General features: G+C 45.0%; 1 protein-coding gene and 1 long non-coding RNA gene across 2 annotated transcripts in view; one reads left to right on the top strand and one right to left on the bottom strand.

Annotated features, from left to right (window-relative positions):
• The window catches only part of LOC119957083, a 110504-nt gene extending 109395 nt beyond the window's left edge, over nt 1–1109 (bottom strand). The window contains exon 1 of the long non-coding RNA XR_005458737.1: nt 835–1109. This is a non-coding gene — a long non-coding RNA (uncharacterized LOC119957083). The remainder of the gene's footprint in view (nt 1–834) is intronic.
• On the top strand, nt 719–16702 carry ldlra (low density lipoprotein receptor a). Its single transcript, XM_038784745.1, has 18 exons — nt 719–872; nt 6099–6221; nt 6616–6738; nt 6850–7230; nt 7382–7504; nt 7639–7761; nt 8120–8239; nt 8346–8471; nt 8934–9105; nt 9496–9723; nt 10066–10184; nt 10485–10624; nt 11284–11425; nt 11835–11987; nt 12766–12981; nt 13092–13169; nt 13824–13984; nt 14549–16702. Exons 1-18 carry the CDS (start codon nt 800–802, stop codon nt 14582–14584), a joined length of 2637 nt encoding a protein of 878 aa, XP_038640673.1. The 5' UTR covers nt 719–799; the 3' UTR covers nt 14585–16702.
• Nucleotides 16703–20975: the final 4273 nt, after the last annotated feature.

Below are 20975 nucleotides of genomic sequence, written 5' to 3'. Positions count from 1 at the left end.
TTTGAATCCGGCCCTGGGTCACTGTCCGTGTGGAGTTTTTTAAAAATTTAGAGTACCCAATTCATTTTTTCCAATTAATGGGCAATTTAGCATGGCCAATCCACCTAGCCTGCACATCTTTGGATTGTGGGGGCGAAACCCACGCAAACACAGGGAGAATGTGCAAACTCCACACGGACAGTGACCCAGAACCGGGATCAAACCTGAGACCTTGGTGCCGTGAGGCCACAGTGCTAATCCACTGCGCCACCGTGCTGCCCGGTCTGTGTGGAGTTTGCACGTTCTCCCTATGTCTGCATGGGTTTTTCCCACAGTCCTGCGCAGGGTAGGTGGATTGGCCACACTAAATTGCCCCTTAATTGGAGAAAAAATAATTGGGCACTCGAAATTTTTTTAAAACAGAGAGGCAAGGGTGCAAGATGAATGTGCTTTGATACATTTGACACACAAATGAGGAGTGAGCAACGTTTCTTTAAATTAAATATCTTTTGGGTGCTCCATCAGCAGCGCCCCACTTAAAAGTAATCTTTGAGAAGTGCTCAGAGAGCCAGATTTGGCATCAACAGCATTTTGGCTCGCCATCCTCATTGAAGTGTTGCTGTGGGGAGGTGGGGCGAGGAGGAGGAAGGTAGAGGCTGTCCCTTTAAAAGGGGGCGGGGCCGTTAGAATCACCCCACCACCAGCTCGCGCCCCGTGTTGAAATACCCGGATGGGCGGGAGGGGAACGCCACATTCGCTGTGAGAGGAGCCGGCACGCACACTCATACACATAGATAGCTAGAAAGACAGGCTCTTCACCATGGCCAAAGCGTTCGCTCTGTTGCTGCTGCTTACCGTCCACTCGCTGGAGGACGTCGTCGTCGCTGCCACCGGTGAGTGAAGCCTTGGGAGGGACGAGTGAGTGAGTGAGTGAGTGAATGAATGTGTGTATATATATATATATATGTATGTGTGTGTGTGGGAGAGAGAATGAATGAGGAGCTGTCGTGCATCGAGAGCTGATGTGGGTTTGAGGGAATCGGGATGTGTTTTGTTTGTTTATAAATCTCTCCGGTGGTCGGGCCGCCGGATGGTCTTCGGCGAGCGGTTAACGGTCAACCCCTGGGCAATGCCAGCCCTGGACATGCGCGGCGGCGGCGCCGGCTGCCAATTGGCTGCTGCCCGAACAGGAGATGCTGAGGCGCCACCCCTCGACCAATGGGAGCGCCGCATTCTGGGGCTCGCGCGGCTGTGGCTCCTCCTCTCCGGGCGGTTGAGGGGGGGGGTGGCAGCGCGCGCTGCAGCCTGGGAGTTGTAGGCTGATTTTGCTTTGTGGGGAGGGGGAATCTACTGGGTTCGTGGCTTCAGAACCAGGTGGGCGAGAAAGCTGAGCTGCGCCCAGGCTCATCACACCCGGTTGGGTGGGGTGGGGGGGAGTGCTGCACTGTTAGCGGTGTCCCTCTTTTTTTTGGCGTGCGGTGCTAAATTTTAAGAGATTTCTTGGGGGGTGATTCTCCTGATGCCACTGGAAACAGTATCTGGTTAATTATGGGATCTTACTGTCTGCAAGTTGGCTACCGCCAGGGGCTGGTTCAGCTCACTGGGCTAAATCGCTGGCTTTTAAGGCAGGCCAGCAGCACGGTTCGATTCCTGTACCTGCCTCCCTGGACAGGTGCCGGAATGTGGTGACTAGGGGCTTTACACAGTAACTTCATTGAAGCCTACTCGTGACAATAAGCAATTTTTAATTTTATTTTTTGTCATTTCACACCTTGCACCTGTACCTATACTCGTGCGTGTAAAGCACTTTGGGTGCTTATGAAAGGTGGTATGTGAAGGAAGGTTTCTGTTCTCTTGTCCAGTTGTTTAGTGCTCAAATGGGAATTTCCTATTCCGGACCTCCAAATGCTGATTTTGTTACTGGTGTTCTTGATAGTTACTGTCAATTTTGCTGTTTCCCGTACCGGTCTCCCTGAACAGTTGCTGGAATGTGGCGACTAGGGGCTTTTCACAGTAACTTCATTGAAGCCTACTTGTGACAATAAGCGATTTTCATTTCATTTTTCAAATGCGAGTCTCCCTAAGTCCCTGTGAAGTGCGGTTCCAGTGCACAGTTTTGGCTGAGGATAGGATCAGTGCTAATGCTAGGGTACCCTTTGTTGAATAACCTTTGGCTGTCTTTATAAAAATGTTATTTGGTAAAGTGTGGGGTGGGGAGTAGTCAGTCATCAAAAGTTATTTTCCTCGCCTTACAGATAGAGGCTGGGGGGGGGGGGGGGGGGGGAGAGAGAGAGCGGCAGAATGCATCTTTTTATAAATTTAAGATAAGAACGAATACCCATTTAAGCAGACCCACCCTGACCTGCTATATAATGGTTCTCTGGGCTGTTACAATACCTGATCTGTAGTGAAGTAAGATTAAATGGGGGAATATTGCTTAGTGACTCATTTTAAGATTTTTATGAATGAACAGGTGATTTGCGATAGGGGGGATTGGAGGTGAGTGCAGAATGTTTACCCAAGGTGGTGCTCAGTGGTATAAGATCACTAAGATTTGCAACTCCTGTTGGTGCTTTTGAACCTGTAAATCTTTATTTGCTCTGTTCTGCGAGTTGTGAACTTCCTTAACTACAAGCAATACAAATCAACCAGTCACTTTTTTTTAAACGTATGATAATGGCTTGTGCAAAACAGTGGCTTCTGATTGGCTGACCTAGCATGGTACGATCAGGCTGTCTTCTGTTGACTAAGAGGCTGTTGTTGATCAACACAGATCCTGATTACACTCTGTCACCTTTTTTGGTTATTAATGAGTTAGCAATGGGTGGAGAGGGGGTAGTTAAAAATGAAGCAAGCTGTCCGATCCCCATAAACTAGCGTGGTAATAATACCCCCCACCCCCGTACAATAGAATTTTGAATCTGGAGATTATTAAAAACTTTGCTTTTAATCTTGCTGTTTTAATGTTTGTACTGTATTCTGTTGAAATACACAAGTTGGCATCAACTGGGAAAAGTTTGTTACTGCTTATGAAGCAGTGTGACAGCTCCAGGGTCTGTGAAGACTGCTTTTTGAACTGAGTCCAGCATTGCTCTGTTCATTTCAAGATCAATTGTTGTGGGCAAGCGGACATTAAAGGAATGTTCTAATGCTTGTGGGCAAAGCATACTGCATTTCAATGGTAGAAATGAGCAATTGTTTCAGCCACTGGCCTTGGCATCCTGTAGTGGGAGTCTAGGCTCAAACCCTCCATTGTGGTTTTCCGAATGCCCCCCCCCCCCCCCCTCCTGCAGAATGGCTGTGACTGTTGCAGCAGGTGTGATGGCCCTATGGAAATAAGCAATGAGATGGATGCTGCCAAATTTAATTTGGATGAGATTAGATCGTGCTGGGCAGTAGTCAAATGTGTGGTGATTTGAATGTCCCATCCGATCAAGCCATTAATGCTGTTTTTTTTCTGATGCTACGTTTATTCTGATCCATCTTCTGTTGGTTGAATTGTAACTTAGTTCATTTTTCCCCTCTTCTTGGCACCAACCCAAGTAAGGCTTGGCATTACACTACTAACTTGTCTGGGGGACCTGAACAAGCTTTTAACCACTTAATATAAATGTTCCAAGATCTGTTTGAAATCCAGCTGCCCGCTCTGGAGGATTAGTAGGCCCTGCAGTAACTGGGTTGTCTTGTATTTGCTACATTTAGTGCCATTTAAGTTGTTTGAAACACATTAGTTCCTTGTGTGATTGATTTGTGTACAATGTATTTCCAGCAGCAACTCAATTCTGAACTGGCTGGCTAAAATTTTCCAAAGTGAGACAAATCCCATATGTACTTGGGTGAAGTGTTAGAATAATAATAATCTTTATTGTCACGAGTAGGCTTGCATTTAATACTGTAATGAAGTTACTGTGAAAAGCCCCTAGTTGCCACACTCCGGCGCTTGTTCAGGTACACCGAGGGAGAATTCAGAATGTCCAATTCACCTAACAGCAAGTCTTTCAGGACTTGTGGGAGGAAACCGGAGCACCCAGAGAAAATCTACTCAGACATGGGGAGAACGTGTGGACTCCGCATAGACAGTGACCCAGGCTGGGAATCTGCGACCCTGGAGCTGTGAAGCAACAGTACTAACCACTGTGCTCCTGTGCCATTTATACAACATTAAATGTTACCTGGAGGTATCCTGCTGTAACTAGCACCAGTGTCCACTGCTAATGGAATTCTACCCACTGAGTCAGCACTGTGGGTGACAGTGACTCAGAGAAAAAGGAATAGTAATAGTATCAGTCTAGAATGTGTGGGCAGCGGTGTTTTCATGAACAGTATTAAGGGGAAATTCTTTTATTGTGTTGAAAACCCAGTACTTTCCACACTTGATAGCATGCATTAGCCGGCCCGGTGAGAGTCCGATTTACTTAGAATCTAATTCCCAGAGGTCAGTTTAGACTTGCCTGTTCGATGTGTCTCTGGTAGCATAACCACCAAAGTGCTGGCTGGTTCATGCTAACAAGATGAAACAGGAGAGTGATGTTCAACCACTGAGGATAACCACATGTCTTGCCTGGCTGTTGCTGTGTAAGTGCTGACTTTTACCCCCCGCTTCACAAAAATCTTAAGTGTGTTTCTAAGATTCACTGCTTTGCTGACCGAGATTAAACAAATTGTCAGTCTTGGGCTCAGTTGGTGTCACTCGCCTCTTGACAAACAAGGTTGTTGGTTTATGCACTGTTCCAGGTGTATATTTAAATAAAAGTAAATAAATTTGGAGTACCCAATTCTTTTCCAAATAGCGTGGCCAATCCACCTAGCCTGCACATCTTTGGGATGTGGGGGCGAAACCCATGCAAACACGGGGAGAATGTGCAAACTCTACACGGACAGTGACCCAGACCTGGGATCGAATCTGGGGCCTCGGTGCCGTGAGGCAGCAGTGCTAACCACTGACCCACTGCTGTCCCAGATGTGCAATCATCAGGTTTTTCCAGATTATTAATAACTTGGATTAGTACTAACTTTATTGGTTTTGATCTGGCATAAACTTCTCCATGAGATTGGGAGTAGAATGACTGGCTATGTATTTAGCTATTAACTGCTGCAGTAATCTTATCCCAGTCCCTTCTTGTACCGTTTCTGACTTGTATATGGGTGCCTAGGAGAGGAATTTTGTTTTTATTGCCCAGGAGTTGTAGCAATTGAAGTGCCAGTATATTATTATGACCATATTCGCAATCTGTTGAACGTCCTGTTAATCTCTGTACTCGCTTCCTGATGAGAATGGGGGTGAGGTCATGATTGTTTCATCACTTTTTTTTAAATCAGTAAGCCAATCGTTTCTCGAGAGCCTGTCAGCCCATTTTCAACAACGAATGGGTGATGTTTTTGCCACAGCTGGCTAAGAGTAAAGTTTCTACGACAGAAACAAAGTTTGTACGACAGAAAGGGGGGGGGGGGGGGAGCTTGGCTGAAATTTCCGCTTGAGCAAAATTATTTCCTTGGGGGAGGGGTGGGGACAAGTCTGAAAATCCTTGAACCAAAAAGTTGATTTTTTTTTTATTTCCCCCTTGCAGGTTAAACATTGAGGTTTGCTTGAATTTAACATTTTTGTAATTTTTCCTTGTGTGAAGGGGCTCTTCATCCTGAAACAGTGGTGTCTTGGGTGATATTTAAGAGGAAATTAGGTCTGGAGAATGTCACATTATGCCTGAGTAGAGAGACACTGATTCAAACATAGTTTTAAAAACTCTTCCAAGTATATGGACTTGCACTTTTGACAGGTTCTTCTAAGGTAATTTTAGTGTGAAATTGGGGGCAATCAAGTTCAAAATAGGTAATGGCTCTGGCCTACTCCAGCATGCTGCAAGCCTGGCGGAGGGGTATTGACTTGTGCCTCGATGCAACTGCATGAACATAAGACTTCCTCCATGAGCCAGATCCAGTTGGATGGCAATTCCTGAAAGAATGAGTTGAGATTCCAACACCAATTCCCAGTGTACAATTCTGGGCTTTGTTTTCCTTTCTCTTTTTTTTTCTATCTGTCTCTCTCTCTCTCTCTGTCTCTCTCTCTGTCTCCAACCAGCACCTCACATTAGGGTGACCATGTGTTTTCTTTCTTCTTCCAGAAACTGGACTTTGCGATCAAAATCACTTCCGATGTGGTGACGGCAAGTGCATTCGAGCCCATTGGCTATGTGATGGACAGTCTGAGTGTGCAGATGGTTCAGATGAGTCACTGGAGACATGCAGTAAGTACAGCTTCCCTCCTCCTCTTTCCTCCTCCTCTTCTTCGCCCCCCCCCCCCCTCCCCCTCCCCCCGGGAGCAGTGGTTGGGTTTCTGCAATCTGACCATTGATATCACACTGTGCTGGGGAGGCGAAAAATGGTGGGGATGTTCACAACCTTGTCATGTAGAGAAAGGAAAGTAGAATAGTAGTTAATCTGATGGGCAATCTGCAAGATCAGTAACCAGGAAATGCAGAGTGTGACTAACTTGAAGGTACAGCAGAACTTCATGTTACAATAAGATCTTTTATTTCTCTTCTCCCCCCCCCCCCCCCCCCCCCCCCCCCCCCCCCGAAATAGACTGCTCTTGAGATTTTTTTTGTGCACCTTCCGATTCTGAATCTTTTAATCTTCCAGAGAATAAGACCTGCAGCGCTCTTGAATTCAGCTGTGGTGGTCGTGTTAACAAGTGTATCCCACGATCCTGGCGCTGTGACTCCCAGAAAGACTGTGAAACTGGCTCAGATGAGGAGAACTGCCGTAAGTAATCATCTCCTACGCTCAACTCAAATTTGCAAGAAGAATTTTTAATCACTCACTGCAATAGAAACTGCCTCTTAACGATCGAGCTCTCTTTTTTTTTTCCAATAGCTGCTCATAAATGTGAAGACAATGAGTTCCAGTGCCATGATGAGAACTGCATCTCTGTGCAATTTGTGTGTGACGAGGAGAGTGATTGCACTGATGGCAGTGATGAGGTGGGATGTCCAGAACGGACCTGTGGGCCTCACATGTTCCAGTGTGCTGAGAGTAAAATTTGCATTCCAAAGCTCTGGGCTTGCGATCAAGATCCAGATTGCCCTGATGAGTCCGATGAGTGGCCACAGAATTGTGGCCAATCCCTGAAGTCAGAACCTCCCAATCCCTGCTCTTCCCTGGAGTTCCACTGTGGCAGCGGAGAGTGTATCCACATGAAATGGCGCTGTGATACTACTGCAGACTGCAGGGATCAATCCGATGAGCAAGGCTGTGGTAAGTGTTTGTAAATGTTACTCACTCCATCCACATAGCCAACTTTTAACCACCCTCCTGGAAGATGCACATTTTGCTTCTATGTTAACACTAGGCTGCACAAGATAATCACTTCACTTTCAAAAAATATATATATATATATCTTTTATAGCTGTGGCAACTTGCCGACCAGATGAATTTCAGTGCAATGACGGGACCTGTGTTCATGGAAGCCTCCAGTGTAATAAGAAGTTTGACTGCCACGACCAGAGCGATGAAGCTGGCTGTGTAAATGGTGGGTTGCTTTTCTTCAAAAATCAGGATTGCCTCAAATAGCTATTTAAAATATAGGCCCAGCTGAAGTTCAAATGAGCAACCTTTTGCCCCATGTTTAGTCATTTAACAAGCTGCCTCATCTCTACTCAACAGTGACCAAGTGTGACAGTCCCCACAAGTTCAAATGCATGAGTGGCGAATGCATTATGTTGGACAAAGTTTGTGACAAACAACGGGACTGCAGAGACTGGTCTGATGAGCCTCTGAAGGAATGTGGTACGTCAAATACTAATACGTCTCTTGTGGTGCAACCTTTATTGGGCAACCTTTTTAGAATTGAGAAATGGAGAGCTACTGTTCCATCAAAACATTGGATAAGTTATAGGCAGCAGAAGTACAATTGTGGTTTACTTTTTGGATTGAAACAATTGTGAAACCTCGCTAGGTGCTTGAGAGAATTTGGGTGGGATAAGTATCTGTTAATCAATGAACAGAGCTGGGGAAGCTTTGAAGATGGGATGGAAAATTGATGTGAAGCGAGGAGGCAAGACACTAGCTGGGCTCTGGAGCTTTGGTTTGTGCATTGAATTGGATCTAATGGTTTTGATTCCACTGAATGTTCTGCCCTGCCTAGGTGAGAACGAGTGTCTGAATGAAAATGCTGGCTGCTCGCACATCTGTCAAGATCTAAAGATTGGCTACAAGTGTCTCTGTCGACCTGGCTTCAGACTGGTTGATAATGCCAAGTGTGAAGGTAAGAATGACCACCTTCTTATTCAGCTTCTGTTCTGTCAGTGGTTCTGCTGTACTGAGTGCTTTTAGAAGTAGGATGGACAGTTAAGACCTCTTTTGGTTTTCAGATATCGATGAGTGCGAGAATCCAGACACATGCAGCCAGAATTGCATCAACCTCGAAGGTGGATTCAAGTGTGAGTGTAATGAGGGCTATCACATGGACCCAGTGACCAGTCAGTGCAAAGCTATTGGTAAGAACCATTTCTGGGGAATCTCTGGTGTTTTGAGTTCGATCCACCTTCTTAATGAGTTGAAGCCTTGCTTCTCAGGGTGCCATAATTGATTTGTCACCAGCCATTGCTGATTATTGCCTTCATCTTGAGGGCTAGCTGTCTGCTTCCCCTCGCCATTCCTAATAGTTATGTAACCAGACACTAAAACATTGATTTGTCTTCTCCCTGCTGATAACCAAGGTCAGAGATTTGGCAGCGTAAATCTGTGTTTTCCCATTGTTCTAACATTGCTAGTTCAGCAGAAGGCAGCACTTGTTGCCAGCCTACATGTGTACAGTGTGTGACCTTCATCCAAGGTCAGCAACCTGCAAGTGCATGCCCTGGAGCCATGTTTGTTTTTCAAAAAATATGAGCTTAATTTATGTGAAATGGTTACAAATTGGTTGAGACTTACTCCTGTTTATGTTGTTGTTGCCTTAGGTACAGTTGCCTACTTGTTCTTCACCAACCGGCACGAAGTCCGAAAGCTAACCCTTGATCGGAGTGAGTACACACAACTGATCCCCAGGCTGAAGAATGTGGTGGCACTGGACATGGAGGTGGCTGCAAACAAGATCTATTGGGCTGACCAGTTTCAGAAAAAAATCTTCAGGTGAGATGTTGTCAGTAGCTCGGGGGAGAGAATTTGGCAATTAAACATGGCCTGGACTTCCAATGGTTCTGGATAGGTTTCTCTGACTTTTTCCTTTGTATTGCCTATTGGATATAAACTGCCTGAAGACCATTGTATTCCCCTGAAATTGCTTTACACAACTGAAGAAACCCTTCACCTAACAGAATTATTAAAGGGATAGTCGAGTGAATTGAGTCGACTATCCCTTTAATAATTCTGTTAGGTGAAGGGTTTCTCCTCATAACCTCAAAGCACCACTGCTGAGATTTTAAAACCTCAACCTCCAGTAACGTGAACCTGTTTAGAAACCTTTTTTTCTCTCTTGGTTTGATTTTTATTAATTCCTCTTTTTTTTTCTTTCTTTCACAGTGCCCACATGGACAAAGCTGAGAATTCTTCCCACCATTCCACAGTGATCGAGACTGAAATCAAGGCACCAGATGGCTTGGCTGTAGACTGGATTCACCAGAACATCTACTGGACCGATAGTGAAACCAGCACCATCTCTGTAGCTAACACAGCTGGAACAAAGAGGAAGGTCCTGGTGAAAGATCAACTTTCAAAACCCAGAGCCATTGCGGTGGATCCAATTCATGGGTACGGGTAGCTTCATTCAAACTGGGGGAGGTGGCAGTGCGTAGAGATGTCTAAATAAATTCTGGGTAGAGGCCTTTGGCCTGAGTATGGTCATTTATTGATGCGGTAACGTGCTGTGGGATTTTGAGGATAATTAGCTTTATCCTCTACTGGTTTCTTGGTAATCCTAAAAGAATTAGGTTAAACACAGCAATTCTATTTTATCTGGGTTATAGGGTAGGTATCAACCGGAGGGGGTTTGACTTGCTTTTGTTTTTGTCATTGCATTATTGTTTCCATGCCAACGTGAAACTTAATTCAGATGGTAGGAGGTTTCAACTACTGATTTTCTTTTCCCACCAGTTTCCTATATTGGAGTGATTGGGGATATCCTGCCAAGATTGAGAAAGGCGGTTTGAATGGAGTGGACCGGATGCCGTTGGTCGCTGCAGGGATTGAATGGCCAAATGGAATCACTCTAGGTGAGCATTAAGCATCTATGGCATTTTGGGCATTACATTTCCCTCCAATGGAATATCAATTGGGTGTGGGGGGTTTGCTGGTGGTAGAGGAGCAGTCTCGAGTGCAGTTTTTCCAAATGTCCCAAATTAATTACATCTGGATTTTGCCTGTAAATTTCCTAGTCTGAATTCGAGACTTGCTGAATATTGGTGATTCTTAAAACCGTGAGTGATTGGAGATGCGCTGGTATATCCTTCATTTGTTCTCTGCTTGAACCATGTTAGGGCTGTAGGTGATTGTGCTTTGGTTTTTTTTTCCAGATTTGGTGAATCAGCGTCTTTATTGGGTGGACTCCAAGTTGCATACCTTGTCCAGTATTGGTGTTGCTGGGGACAACAGGAAGACCTTGATCATCTCTCCAGACAAGCTGGCTCATCCCTTCTCTGTAGCTTTGTTTGAGGTGAGTAGCTGCTGTGCAAGACCAGGAATCGATCTTAGGTCTCTGAGATCAGTTTCTGTTCTGATGGATCATCGTTATGGTCCAAATTTGTGCTGGAGGGTGGGGCAATACCTAAAGGGTAGGAAACAGGATTATGGTAGTTAGTAATGATCGTTAACTGGACACATCTAATCAAGAGATCAATGTTTTTAAAATTAACTATCTGGTTATTATAAAAAATTATAAAAATTCCAACTGCTTCACTTGTTTATTGGGAAGGAAAGTTGCCATCTTTGTAATGTTTAGTCTATGCCTTGCCTTTTATATTGGGGTTGGGAGAGAATGACTAACTCTGGCTCCTATTCGGGTGTATTTTCGATCTATAATTTTTTTTGTTATAAATTTGAGTACCCAATTATAAGGGGCAATTTAGCATGGCCATTGGGTTGTGGGGGTGAAATCCACCCAGACACGGGGAGAAATGTGCCAAGTCCACACGGACAGTGACCCCAGGGCCGGGATTCAAACCTGGGTCCTCAGCGCTACAGTCCCAGTGCTGACCACTGCGCCACCATGCTGCCCTCAATCTGTCATCTCTGACAACTCTGGATATGTTCATTCAAAACTGAATACCTCAAAAGATGCGTTTTGCTAATAGCCTTTCATCTCGCCTCTTTTAGGACAAAATCTTTTGGACTGATATCGATCATGAGGCCATTTTTAGTGCCAACAGACTCACCGGGGACGATATCCTAACAGTCATTGAAAACCTGGATGTTCCTCAGGACATTGTCCTCTACCATCACCTCCGACAACCGAAAGGTCAGTGTGTGTTTCTGGACAACAGCCATTTCAGCTGAAAATTCAACCTTCTCTTTATCTAGGTGTTCAATGCCCTTGACTAGAAAATTTGATCAAATACCTGACGCAAAATAATCTCCGTCTACTGTCACTCGTAAGCGCACACTGCAATAAATGTCTAGTTTGTTTGATTATATTTGTTCATTGCTCTACAGTTGGCAGCCATGTTCAGCTGCTTAAACCTGAAGCACTTTCTCTACTTCCTCAACCTTTTTTTATTTTGGGCATCTGGTTCAGTGTAACTTTGGTTAAAAACCCCTGTGAACCATCTTGAACGTTTTACTATGTCACCTAAGGTGGTTGTTGCATTAGACTGTGCTGTATTCTCTGAACACTGCAAGTAACAAGTGTGGTGTTTTTTTTTTTCCAGGTATTAACTGGTGTGAGTTGAATGGGCAAGTAAATGGTGGTTGTGAGCATCTGTGCCTTCCAGCACCCCAGATCAATGCTCATTCGCCAAAGTACACCTGTGTCTGTCCTGATGGAATGCAACTGGGGCAAGACATGAGGAGCTGCATCCCAGGTAAGTGTCTCTGATCTGTAACAACAGGAATTTTACTTTTTTTAAACTTGTTTTATCAATGGTGCATGGATAGCCTTGTATTCATATAGCATCTATTTTAATTCTAATAGTATACCCGGGCTGTTCAGCACAGAGCTAAATTGCTGGCTTTGAAAGCAGGCCAGCAGCACGGTTTGATTCCTGTATCAGCCTCCCCGAACATGCGCCGGAATGTGGTGACTAGGGGCTTTTCACAGTAACTTCATTTGAATCCTACTTGTGACAATAAGCGATTTTCATTTCATAAATGGACACCCCTAGATCTAGAGCTAACTGTAGAGCAATGGACACCAAGCCATAAACACTACTGAGGCAGGGGTGGATTCCAAAATTTGGTTAAGTGAGTTATGGGGTCCAAGATTAGGAAGAGAGATTAGGGGGCAGTGTCAGTTCCGAGGTCCCAGGTTTGATCCCGGCTCTGGGTCACTGTCCGTGTGGAGTTTGCACATTCTCCCTGTGTTTACATGGGTTTTGCTCCCACAACCCAAAGATGTGTAGGGTAGGAGGATTGGCCACGCTAAATTGCCCCTTCATTGGGGAAAAATGAATTGGGTATCCTAAATTTAAAGAAAAAAAGGAAGGGAGATTGGGGATGAAACCTGTTGGATGTTTTTGTAGGCTATTGAGCAAATTTTTTCAAAGGGAATGATATTTCAAGAAAAAAACTTTTACCTGCATTGGTATTGATTTTAAGCCGATTTGTCACTGCACTTCTGATCAGCATCTAATCTCTTTTTAGCTACTATCATGCCTACCAGCAAATTGAGCACCGTCAAAACCTCGACCAGTCCTAATCGCGTTGAGACCTTCACAACCAGGAAAGTGATCACCCAGCCCTCCAATCCCATCACAACCAGGAAAATGATCACCACCCAGCCCTCCAATGTCCCATCAGACCATGCTGAACCCACAGTGGTCCCAACACTTCACGAGATGCTCACCGTTTCACATCAAGGTACAATTCTCAGCTGATTTATTCATGAGTGCATTTTTAGAAGAAAGCTTGCTTGCTGCTAATTAGACTGCATGTTTTCAGGCTACTTATTTTATTTTCCCCTCCTACAGCGCTGGGTGAAGTTGCAGCTGAGGCTGCTGCAGAAGGCAACAAGGGGACTAACGCCTTGTGGATTGTCTTGCCTCTAGGTAAGTGCAGTTAATTACTTTCTAACAAGGTGAGCATGTGAAGCCATTACCGCTCTGACCTGTTATGTAAATCCCAGTGAGCAGCACGGTAGCACTGCTGCCTCAAGACGCCAAGGTCCCAGGTTCGATCCTGGCTCTGGGTCACTGTCCGTGTGGAGTCGAAATGAAATGTAAATCACTTATTGTCACAAGTAGGCTTCAAATGAAGTTACTGTGAAAAGCCCCTCGTCACCACATTCCAGCGCCTATTCGGGGAGGCTGGTACGGGAATTGAACCCGTGCCACTGGCCTGCTTTAAAAGCCAGCTATTTAGCCCTGTGCTAAATGAGCCCTTTTCGGTTCTCCCTGTGTCTGCGTGGGTCGCACCCCCACAACCCAAAGATGTGCAGGGTAGATGGATTGGCCACGCTAAATTTCCCCTTAATTGAAAAAAATGAATTGGGTGTTTAATTTTTTTAAAGTCAAATCCCAGTGAAAATTGTCCTGTTGAGTAGATCCTCTGCCTTTGAGCTATTATCCAGTTCTTTGTGCAGGAACGGTAGAGGGAGGCAGCAACAATGCCTTGCCCCGTCCAGTGTTCACCTGTACTGTACACTGAAATCTCCAGGAAGGTGATGTGGTGATTAAATATTTCTCTTTTTCCCCCATTTACAGCCATCCTGTCACTGCTTGGTACGGCTGCTTATTTCATTTGGAAAAACTGGAGATTGAAGAACACCAACAGTATAAACTTTGATAACCCTGTCTACCAGAAGACCACTGAAGATGATGAGGTCCATATCACCCGGAGCCAAGTTGGCTACACGTATCCCACAGTGAGTCACCACTGGACTTTTTAAATCTCTTTGCTGTATCTTCAAAGAATCCTGTTTTCCTGCAGTCTGTGTGTGTCACACCCCCTGCCTGAGAATTTTCAATGTACAAGTGTATCCCTGTCGGGCATGACTAACAACCTGACTTCTAATTGATTGACCGGTTGCTTCAGTAGAAAATCAAAGATTTGATTTTGCCACTTGTTTGTGTTTTTTGTCCATGAGCGGTAGCATTGCACAAAGTGCAGGGATGCAATCGTCACAAGGTTTTATTTTTGAGACGGTTTTGATCTCCCCTCTTGTCAGTATATTTTCTTCTTCACGTACAGCAAACATTGGGATTTTTAACATCATCTCATCCATAACATCTAGCATTGGCCCAGATCAAAGATGGGCTTGTATTAAATGAACCTAGGTAGCAACAAAAACTTGTAGTTACTTTTATTCCAGTGCCATATTAGTTGAGGTTCTCCTGCCCGCTATGCACAAAACTTGGTGATTTATTTATTTTTATTTTTTTAAATTCATTTTGTCTATTTGTTCTAACTGAAGCTTATTCTCTTGCAGAGAGCTGTTGTGAGCTTGGAAGACTATGGCGCTTGATAAGAGGAGTCTGACACAAAGTGCCTCATGGAGTGACTGCTGCCTGTGGATTTAGTTTCTGCTGTTACATCCATTCTGCACAGAGCTGCACGTCCTCCATTTTAAACCCTTCAACAAAGCCACTCCATGTACCAGGGTGCTGGTTTAGGTTATTTAAATTTCTTTTGCACCCCTATGTGCTATTACTGTGGATGTTTTATTGTGAAGGTTTTTCTAAAAACCCAACCGCCCAAATATGACTGAACTCTTCTAGTTTTCGTTAGAGTGCGAGAAACATTCTTTGGGACAAACTTTTTCATGAAGATTCCTGACTGAAAATGTCTGATCTCCTGAAATGAAGTCTGAAGTGGACACTAATCAGTGTGATTTTTAAAGTTACTAATGAGTGACTGAAGAGAAGGGTAATTGAACGTGAAGTGTATATAATCTGAGACTCATTTGTATGTTTTGTAAATTGCATGTTGTATTTCTCCCTGTGTACAGTTACCTAAGCAAGACTGAGAGGCAAGTGAACTGGCATTCTACTTGTACCACCTACCACTGCCTCTTCGCCAAATCCAGGACTGGCCAATAGCTGGCTGTACTGGACGACTTTAAGCAAAAACCTGTATATATAAAAAAATATATATATATTTAAACTGGCCAAATCATGGCTTTGAAGTGGAACTATTTATGTTTGAAGCCCAGTCTGTTTCCTTTCTGTGCGAGTCAAAATTCTGAATCCGATTTGATTTAGAATGCTTTGGACTTACTGAAAGATGCATCTGTCAAACTGTGTGTGTGTGTGTGTGTGTGTGTGTGTACTTGGCATCTTCCTACTTCATAGTACATGTGGGGGTGCTGCTCCTGTCTGGGTCTCCATCACTATTGAACCTGACCCTAAATGGTTGGTAAGACTATAAGCTTAAACCCAGCTTGCTCTTATTTTTGGTTTGTGAAAAGTGTATATTGTACAGATTTTGCAGAAGGAATTTAATAATTGCATTGTTTAATTTATTTATCCTGTCTCTGGAGCCTTGTGACTAGTTACTGTAAGTCCCAGACACTCATCATGCAGCCTGAGCAGCATGGTGGAAAGTTCTACTTGCTCTGCGTGGACAGCTGGGAAAATAAATCCTGCACCTTTTTCACTGCTGGGTTCAAATCTGTACATCCAGTCTTGTGCACATAACGCAACTTTTCCTGTCTTTTTGTTAATGTCAATGTTTACAGGGCTGCTTTCTAACAGCATGTTGGCTCAATGGTTTTGTCTTTCTACTTGTTAAATTTACACAAAGAACATATATTTATTTATAAAAAAGATACAAATTTAAAAAAAAAAAAAGTATAGCTATAGTGGAACCTATTCTGCTGGATGTCTGCCTGGCGCAAATATGTGTCCCAGGCACCACCTCCACTAGCCAAATGAAGGCAAGGGCCCTGCAATCACCTGACTATGCTGGAATTGGGTACTGGTTTGAGCAAGACTAGATTGAGGTTCTGTTTAATGTCAGTGCTGTAAATCACTCCTGCACCCTTCAGCCTGATGATGCTGCTGCTGCCCCATATACGTGATCCTTCCAGATTTGTACCAAAATCTAGAAGTGATTGGAAGCTGGGAATTATTCTAAAATCCTCGGTGAGGGGTGGGGGATAACCTCTAGTTGGTGATTTGTCCGTAATGAAAGGTGTCCAAGTTGTCAAGTGAATTCAGTGACTTTTGGTGAATCTCTTAATTTTGTTTTTCATCTGGTGTTCTGTGCAATGCCTCGCTACCTCTGCTGCCATATTACAGTACTAGCATCTCACTTGATGCAAGTTTTCCATGTTTTTTACCATTTCTTGCTATCAATGGTTTCTAATGAGTTCGCAGTTTTTAATAAATCTGAGCTGATTATTGTCATAGTGCACTCCATTCAATTTAAATTCATTTGTTCCTGCAATCAGGTCATTTTGTGAAAAAAGTCTGACTAGCTATATTTACTGGTAAACAACTTCTCCTTTTCCCCTCCCTTGCTCTTCTCCATGGGTTTGGTGCTCATGTGTGTGATGAAGCCTAAATCATGGTGTATGTATTTCTTTCTTGTACTTGTCTTGTTTTGCCAACAATCAACCAAATAAAACTGATTTCCGAATGTGCCATAGTTTCTCGAAGTTATAATTTACAATCTTTACAACTATTTGATGTGGGTCTATAAATACACCTGTACCACTTAACTTATTGAGCACCAAGACTGTTATTTCTGAATCCATCATGGGGGGGGGGGGTTGCTTTCCATTGACTGACTAGAAACCGAATTGCACCAGCCATTCAAATGCTGCAGCTCCAGGAACTGAGTAACTGCAGCTGAATAACTCCATCGGCATCCACAAAAGTCTTCCCACCATTTTCCAGGGGTGGGATTCTGAATACTCTTTGTCTAGATGAACAGCTTCAACAATATAAAACTTTCCTCCAGGGCCAAACACCCCACTTGATCAACACCTGATCCAACACTCATTCCATCACAGTATATATCACTTAAAGATGCGCTACAGCAACTCGCCGACGTACTCTCGGTCTGCTTCCAAACTTCTCAGTCGCGTCATCTTGTCTTGAAACGTTATCACCATTACTGGGTCAAAATCCTGGAGCTGCCACACCAACAACACTCTCTGTACCTGTGTCACTTGGATTGCAGTGGCTCATCATTTTTTTTTTTATGTGTACCCAATTAAATTTTTCCAATTGAGGGGCAATTTAGCGTGGCCAATCCACCTAGCCTGCACATCTTTGGGTTGTGGGGGCGAAACCCACGCAAACATGGGGAGAATGTGCAAACTCCACACGGACAGTGACCCAGAGCTGGGATCGAACCTGGGACCTCAGTGCCGTGAGGCAGCAGTGCTATCCACCGTGCTGCCGCAGTGGCTCATCATCACCACCTCATGGGTAATTAGAGATGGGCAATCACTAACGGTCCTGTTGCTTGACATGAAACCTATGAATGAATAAGCTGGCACAAACTCGTTCACATTTCTAAACCATTGCAATCTTGACAGCCTATTTCCAGTGCCTACCCCAATGGTAATGAGGTTTGTTTGTCCTCTTGGAGGTTGCTACGTGCAAGATCAAGTTTAGGTGTCGGCCTCACCTTTTAATGGTGTCACGCACTTCCTCTATTCACAGAGTAGACTTGTGGAGGGGTGGATTTGAGGTGAGAAAAGTACCGGTCATGTTTCCTGATTCGAGGGTTGAAACCCCAGACCAGAGTAAATAATCTTGGCTTGACATTCCACTGGCCTACTACTGTAAGAGGTGTTAGCGATGCTAAAGCCAAATGTGTTCTCGGGTGAACATCCCATGACATTTGAGGGGGGGAAAAGACGGAAATTCTCATTGTCATGATGTGATGGTAGCCTGGGAAGACATGTTCAGAAAGGTCAATTCCAAGGGGCACAAATTTAAATTGATTGGTATTAGGAAAAATTTAGTTACTCAAGGGGGTGATCGGTGGCTGGAATTTTCTGCTTGGATTGGTCAATTGAGGCAGAAATCCTCCGCTCAGGTCCTGAGACCTGCAAGGAAGACCGGCTGCTGGAAGGTGGGATTAGAATGGGCGGCTAATTTAATTTCAGACAGCACCAAAACAATAGCCTTGGTGGCCTCTTTCTTTGCACTAACTTTTCTATGGTATGTGCGCCTTCCCAGTATCTGCTGTCCATCCTTGAGTGTCTAGCACCTGTAAAATTGCCCAACTAAGTATTTGCGGTGAATGTTAAGAGTTAGCTTCTTTAATCCCAACTCAGAAGGCCTGGGTAAATGCTGCTACTACTCCCGAAAGAGCAGGGGAGTGGGACTAATTTTCCAGCTCTTTCAAAGAGCTAGCACCGGCACGGCGGGCCAAATAGCCTCCTGTGGCCAGGGAGCGGGACTAATTTTCTAGCTCTTTCAAAGAGCTAGCACCGGCACGGCGGGCCAAATAGCCTCCTGTGCTGGAAAATTCGTAAAGCAAAGCCACTTCACTAAGTAAGTCTGACGCAGCATAGAATTTTAATTTATATTTTTAATACGCTGTTAATAGCAATTAGACTGCTGCCCAATTCAATAAAACCTCAAATTGTAAAGTGAGATTTTTTTTTGTTCTTGAGCTTATATTCTGCCTGACAAGTTTGCACTTGCCCTGTTAATGAGCCAGGTTACAGTAAGAACAATTGCTTCTCATGTGCTATCTGTAGCTGCAAGAGGATTAGGTTTCTCTCCCTCACAGTGTGCATTGCTTGAATTAATATTCTGAGCGAATACATCCTCTGAGCATAATCTCTGAAATTCAATGTCCCCGAGGAGAGGCGAGGGGACATTTTGAAATAACTCTTCTGCATTGACTGTGAGCTGCAACACCGGACCACATGAAACCAGCTGGGTATAATCTCATTTATCTTTCCATTGCCTCCACTGACTCCGTTTTGAAGGTATTCCCTTTGCCGCCTTTTTCTGCTGTGCCCTCTCTTTGAGAGAGAGTGTGGGGAGTGGAGCTTTTTTTAAATTGCAAAGGTGCAAGGTATACGAGTTTAAAAGGAGCAATAACTCTGAAGCATGTAACCAAATCACACAGGCCAGTATCAGCTGTGGCTTGGTGGTAGAATTAACCCCTAAGGCAACAGACTGAGTGCGAATCAAGTTCCGCATGAACACTTCAGTGCAGGATTCCTCGGTCGCAGGTGCTGCCTACCAGGTGTTAAACCAAGGTCCTTTACTGCTCTCAGGGGATCTAAAGGATCCCTTGGTACTATTTTAGAGAAGAACAAGGGAGTCCTCTCTGGGGAGCTGGCCAATCAACATCACTAAGTGCAGATTATTAAAAGGGTACCATAGCACTGTGGCTTTACAGTGCCAGGGTCCCAGGTTCGATTCCCTGCTGGGTCACTGTCTGTGCGGAGTCTGCACGTTCTCCCCATGTCTGCGTGGGTAGGGCAGCACGGTGGCCTAGTGGTTAGCACAGCTGCCTCACGGCGCTGAGGTCCCAGGTTCGATCCCGGCTCTGGGTCACTGTCCGTGTGGAGTTTGCACATTCTCCCCGTGTCTGCGTGGGTTTCGCCCCCACAACCCAAAGATGTGCAGAGTAGGTGGATTGGCCAATCTAAATTGCCCCTTTAATTGGAAAAATAATTGGGTAATCTAAATTTTAAAAAAATAAAATAAAATAAAAATGTCTGCGTGGGTTTCCTCCGGGTGCTCCGGTTTCCTCCCACAGTCCAAAGATGTGCAGGTTAGATGGATGAGCGATGCTAAATTGCCCTTAGTGCCCTACAGCGGACCCGCGCAGAAGGAGGTAGGCGCCCTCCAGATCGGGGGGGCCTGCCGATTGGTAGCCCTGATTGCGGGCCTGGATGCCGTGGATGCCCCCCCCCCCCCCCCCCCCCGGTAGTCTGACTTTCCTCCCCCCCCCCCCCCCCCCCCCCCCCTCCCCCCCACCAAGACGGCCGCGGGTCTGAGTTCCCACCAGGTGGTACCCAGGTTCGAACCATGCGTGTGGGACTCGGCGGGAATTTGGCCGGTCGAGTGCAGAGAATCGCCACGGGGTTCTCTTTCAGCGGCCCCTGACTGCCGCCGCGTCAACCACGCGAGCTAGATTGGGACCGATTCTCCGGTCGCCGGAGAATCATGTCCCGGCGTCGGAGCGGCATGGCGGGAATTCCCTGCATCACCGGCGATTCTCCGACCCGGCACGGGCTCGGAGAATCCCGCCCAGAGTATTTCCTCAATGCTGACAGGCTGGAAAGTTAAAGCTCAAAGGGATTTGGGTGTCCTGGTTCATGAGACAGTGAAAGCTAACATGCAGGCACAGCAAGCAATTAAGAAGGTAAATGGTATGTTTGCCTTTATTACAAGAAGAATTGAGTATGGGAGTAAAAATGTCTTGCTATAATTATATAGTGCCTTGGTGAGGCCACACCTGGAGTAATGTATACAGCTTTGGGTTCCTTGCCTAAGGCGCAATGTACTTGCCATAGAGGGAGTGTTCGAGGGAAGGTTCACCAAACGAATTACTGAGATGGAAGGATTGTCCTATGAAGAAAGATTAAATAGACTGGGCCTTTAGAAGAATGAGAGGTGATTCAAACATAATTCTTCCAGGACTCGACAGAGTAGATGCAGGGAAAATGTTGGGCTGAGGGCTCTAGAGCCATTGGATACGGTCTCAGAATAAGGGGACATCCACTTAGGAGTGAGATGAGGAGGAATTTTTTCACTCAGTGGTGGGTGAATCTTCGGAATTCCCCACCCCAGTCTCAGTCATGGAGTATGTTTGAGACTGAGATCACTAGATTTCTACATATTAAAACATCAAGGGATCTGGGGACAGTGCAGGGAAATGGTGTTGAAGTGGAAGATCAGCCATGATCTCATTGAATGGCGGAGTTCTCTTGA

This window comes from Scyliorhinus canicula, chromosome 25, assembly GCF_902713615.1.
Source record: "Scyliorhinus canicula chromosome 25, sScyCan1.1, whole genome shotgun sequence".
In the NCBI taxonomy this organism is placed as follows: domain Eukaryota; kingdom Metazoa; phylum Chordata; class Chondrichthyes; order Carcharhiniformes; family Scyliorhinidae; genus Scyliorhinus; species Scyliorhinus canicula.
Note: the sequence above shows the minus strand (reverse complement) of the source record. Positions and strands in the feature narration are given on the sequence as shown.